This window comes from Pinus tabuliformis, chromosome 3_2 (genome assembly GCF_031772625.1).
Source record: "Pinus tabuliformis cultivar Carrire ecotype Pingquan chromosome 3_2, CPIR1, whole genome shotgun sequence".
Lineage (NCBI taxonomy): Eukaryota > Viridiplantae > Streptophyta > Pinopsida > Pinales > Pinaceae > Pinus > Pinus tabuliformis.
Window position 1 is genome coordinate 277105110 of NC_142302.1, and position 5125 is coordinate 277110234.

The following is a 5125-nucleotide window of genomic DNA, read 5'->3' on the forward strand; positions in this document are numbered from 1 at the left end:
AATTCACTAATACTATTTTTTTTTTTAAAATATAAATTATTTACCAAAATAAGTTCAATAAGGAACGAAAGATCAAAGCTCGCTCAATAGGAACTAAAGGCACAATGATGGTGGAGGAAATCATTTTTTATATTTCAATATTTATATTATTGTTGATGAAGGGTGAAAAACTCTATTTCGTTTGTTCATTCTGATATTTAATTTATTTTATAATTATTCCCATATTTGTTTCTCATATAATTTTAATCGTTACATTGATTCATTGTTTTCTGAACTAATTCGGGTGAATCGAACCTAATTCGGGTTAGAGAGAAAGGCGGGCTATTACAGGAAAAAGCGTCACCCAACTTTCCTTCGGGTGCTTACTCTCGAATATACGAAACGAAATATTGACGCGTGTAAGGGAAAATTGGAGTGAGCGTGTAATGAAATCCCAAACATTGGACTATGCTACTAACTTTTCTTTTTCCTTACAATATTAAGGAAAAGAAGGAGAACTTTACCTGTCATTTGTCCTGATCGATCCACGAATAAGGGGGAGGCGGAGAGCGTCACGAGGACCGACCAATGCTGCGCCTGATTTTCGACACTTCGCTGGTATCCGATTGCAGAGGCAAGAAAGTTAGACGATATTGCTATTTCATTAACGTGCAGAGAGTTTAGGGCCCTCTCTTTTTCTGAAGTATATAAAGACAAGCAATGTAGCTTAGTCCGTAATGGTAAGTTTACATCATTCCAAATTTCGCTCTGAAACTGTTTTTATCGGTCCATGCAGAAGAAATATTGGAAGAAATGGTGTATACTTTTGAATAATGAAAAAAGTGACAAGAAACGACTGCTTTCCGACGCCGGTGGAAAATTCATGTTCGTGAGTTCGATCACTGACGCAGACGACGATTGGTTACAGTTAGTGGTAAAGCTTGAGGACTATTTTCCATGTTAAACAGCTGAAACGTTAAGCGCACGGTTTCTTCGGTTTCTCATTGAATTGAACCGAACATCAAACATATCTTACTGCTTTTCTTCCATTGAAGTTCACCTTTTCGTCATCATTTAATCTGAAAGAATATCGCTTCTTTGAAGAAATACACAATTTGCTTTTGTTCTTTCGTCATTTCGTAAAACAGTATAAAGCTTCATGTTTAGTGTCTGTCTGTTTGTCTATTGTGTTGTGTTCAAAGTGCGATGAAGTGCAATGCGTGCTGGCGAGAGCTTGAAGGACGAGCCATAGCAACGACTTGCGGCCACATTTTGTGTATCCTCTTCAACATTTCCATTATTCTGCTGCATTTAGTTTAGATCAGTCGGATGATTATTTGTGCTTTAATTCTGAAGATTGAAACAGGCACTGAAGATGCCGGTAGAATCTTAAGCACTGATTCATCATGTCCAATTTGCGACCAAATTTTGTCCAAAAGGTATGATGATTTTTTAATCAATTAAAAAATAGCACTGTAAAGCTTTAAATCTAGGTAGCTGAAGATCCATCGATGCTTGGAAGTTGATGCGCTCATATGTTGGCTAATGACAGCCTCATGAAGGCAGTTGACCTAAATCCGAATGATGAATGGATAAATGTGAGGAGTTCCGTCTTTTTAACCTTACTTTTTAATTCCTGTAATAAAAAGCCTGCGGAAAGTTTAAATCTGAGAGGTTATAAACCCTGCATCTGTATCTTCCTTGATCTGAAAAAAAACATGGAATAAATGGCCGGTGCTGTAAGTTAATTGTTGTTATTGTTATGTATGCAGATGGCCATGGCAGGCGTCGCCCCTCAAAACAGTATCCCGCGCATAGGATTTTTTTAATATTTAAATTATTTTTATTTCAGTATGTCTCCGGTTTCATTATATCATTGTCTTAATTTATATTTAGTCATGAAGAGTGCATACAAAGGAGTCGCGTTTTGGATGGGACAAAAGGATGTCGAGATGCAAGCCACGGTGAACAAAGTTTTGCAACAATACCGCCATAAGTGCGAGCAAATGCAAACAAAATTTACAGAAAAGCTTGAACAAGTTCACACGGCGTATCAAAAAGCCGTAAAAAGAATTCAAATGATGCAGCAAGAAGTCGAAAGCCTAAGCAAGGACAAAGAGGAACTTCAAGAAAAATACGCTGAGAAGTCCAGGTTAACAAGAAAATCTGAAAAGCATTAAAGACAAGAAAATATAACACATCTGCAAAAGCCTGTATAATTCATTTCATGATTTCCGTAAAACAGAAGCATAATGTCTTAAGATTCGATTTTTCAGGCAGAAAAGAAAGCTCGAAGAGATGTACGATACTTTGCGAAACGACTACGAGCAAACAAAGCGTTCGGCAATACAGCCTAGTTCTAGCTGTTTTATCCAGAGAACGACGGAAGACCTGTTCTCTGGTCCTAATAATTTGTTGGATGAACCCACGCACCGATCAAGACAAGGTTGGTTTAAATTTCGTATAAATTTCTTCTGTGCCGATTAATCCTTTAGTTGATGTTAAATCTTAAATCTGTATCTTAAAGAATGATGATATCTGTCAATGGTTCCCCAAAAAAACTTCAGATTATTTATTTATTGCAGATGCATCCGGTGGCTCGGATATTACACCTGTAACTCCAGGGCAACCAAGCGATTTCTGGGCCCCTCCCCAGAGAAGCAACAATAGCTCAATGAATGTTTTTGACATTGGAAATGGTGCTCAACAAACAAAAGCCGGAGGCGGCGGTGCGTCTGGCGCTGTCGGAAACAGGCCGCTCTCTACAACTTCGTTTGGAGCCTCAAAGCCATCGTTATTTACACCAGTTGGCAACAATCCTTCAACTGCTTTGAGGAATTTGATACTCTCGCCAATGAAGCGTCCTCCCATTTCTCGTCTTCGTCCACAAGGATTCACGTAATTATCCCTTCCTGAAAGGTCAATTTCTACTATTTTCTGTTTCCATTTTTTACCACCATGCCAATTTTTTCTAGCATATTTCTGTTCTTTATGACTGCGACAAATCGATAAATATTTTTGTTTCCAGATCTTAATTTGAGAGTGGAAAGGCTGCGCAGGATTCGATCTACAGACTTGTATAACGAAGAGAATGGCCGGATGCCTTAATTTCGGGAGGTGGATACGATTTGTCAAGAGAGCTTCACAGCTTTCTATAATAACTGAATGTTGATAGCAATAGAGATTAGTATGGTTTGGTTTAAGCATAGCATGTGACTTCACGGAGGCAAGATGAAACCTTTAATGGCAATGGCTCTTACAGGCTGCCGTGATCGAGTACAAAGTAGATTCAATTCTCAAATGTCTGAGAATTATATATTTCAAGATTGTTTTACTTCGTGAATAACTCTTGTTTCTTTCATTACGTGTTGAGCAAAATTATGTCCTTGTTTCTTTCTTCCCTGTGCAATTAACAATTTAGTTAGTAAAACCAATTTAGATGTGACGTATAATGCATTAGAATGGGAGAGTAACGGCGAAAGAATGAGAGCAGACGGGAAAGAACATACATGTTCTTGTTTCTTTAAAATGATAGCACAATAGATCTTGTTTGTAATGACTAATAAATCAGTCATATATTATTGACTGATAAATCAATCGTATATTAATAGCGATGAACACAATAAAAGTTATAAATTAAATTAATATTTATAATGAATCCACAAAGTAAATCTTTCCTTATTATCTTGCATGAATTTACTCTCTGAAAATCAACACTTCTTTGCCGGGAGAGCTACCGATCATGGTGGCATGACCTTATTATTATGTATATAATGTTCTGTAGTGTGAATGTCTTTTATGGATTTTAATGGAGAGAGGCTTTACATTCTCTCATGATCTTAGGTACTTTTGTGGAGAGGTACTATTGTGCGCACAAAGTTTGACGCAATTGAATTCTACCCGAGAAAGGCATGAGGTAAGGAAATGCTCAATTTGAGAAAATATGGGGAAATTTGATATTAAGTGTATGCATAATATAATTGTAGTGCAAAGAGGAGTTAATAATTTGTATGTGTTATTTTTTCAATTACTAGTTTACAATTTTTTATTTTTTTTCTTTTATTTGGAATTTGATTTTTTGTTTTTAGGTTAAGATTCTTTGAATTATTATTATAATTAGTTCTTTTGATTTTCTATAAGTTATTTGGAATTTGATTTTTTGTTTTTATGTTAAGTTATTTGGAATTTGATTTTTTGTTTTTATGTTAAGATTCTTTAAATAATTAGTTTTTTTTTATTTTCTATAAGTTTTTGGATGGTTGAAGTTATTGTTTTTTTTTAAATTTGTGTATTTCTCAATTTTCTATTTTTATTTAATTTATTTATTTATTTATTTATTACTATTATATTTTTTATTTTTTATTTTTTTAATTTGTATTATTCATTGGTTTTGTTTTTTATTTCTTTTATTTTCTCCATAATTTTAGCATTTCATCTTTTTATTTTTTATATACTTTCTAATTTTATTTCATTTTATTTTGATTTTATAACTTTTCAAAAAAATAAAAAATTTTGATTTTTGACTTCATAAATTTGTTTTTCCTTGTTTTCTCTGAACCATCTAACCTATATATATATATATATATATATATATATATATATATAGTTAAGCATCTACACACACATATATATATAGTTATTGTTACATCATATACTCCACCTTTGCCATGAGGATGAACCACAGTAGAGGGTTCAAAACTTTGGCTCCAAGAAATTTTTCGATGTTATCTCTCCGTAAAATTCTAAACATTATGGATGACAGAAGTATATATTTTATTTATTATAATATGAGGTGTAGAGTAATTGATTTGTGTGTGATTTAGTTTTTTTCTTCAAGTTATAGATCTAAATATCATAGAGTAAAGTTAAAGATGAGAGTCACTTTTTGGGAAATTAAACTATGTTAAGGAGCGTCTAAACTCTACCAAATTTTATATAATCTTGGTGGCAGATCACAATCACAATCCTAATGATAACATCCCACTTATAAGCATATCACAATTTTAGTGATAACAATTCATTAATAAACATATAATTTTTCTATCCAACGTTAAAATTAACCTTAACATAAACTCAAACCAGTAAAAAAATAAATAAATCTTAATTATTCATAATAAAAAAACTAAAATATTCCTTTTGTAAAAAT

At 33.3% G+C, this 5125-nt stretch overlaps 1 protein-coding gene across 1 annotated transcript; it reads left to right on the plus strand.

Annotated features, from left to right (window-relative positions):
• The first annotated feature begins 1185 nt into the window (after window positions 1-1185).
• HEI10 (RING/U-box superfamily protein) lies at window positions 1186-2881 on the plus strand. The gene is made up of 7 exons (XM_089418213.1): window positions 1186-1255; window positions 1346-1418; window positions 1532-1577; window positions 1752-1782; window positions 1876-2131; window positions 2256-2425; window positions 2565-2881. The coding sequence occupies exons 1-7, from the start codon at window positions 1186-1188 to the stop codon at window positions 2879-2881; spliced, it is 963 nt and encodes a 320-aa protein (XP_089274339.1).
• Window positions 2882-5125: the final 2244 nt, after the last annotated feature.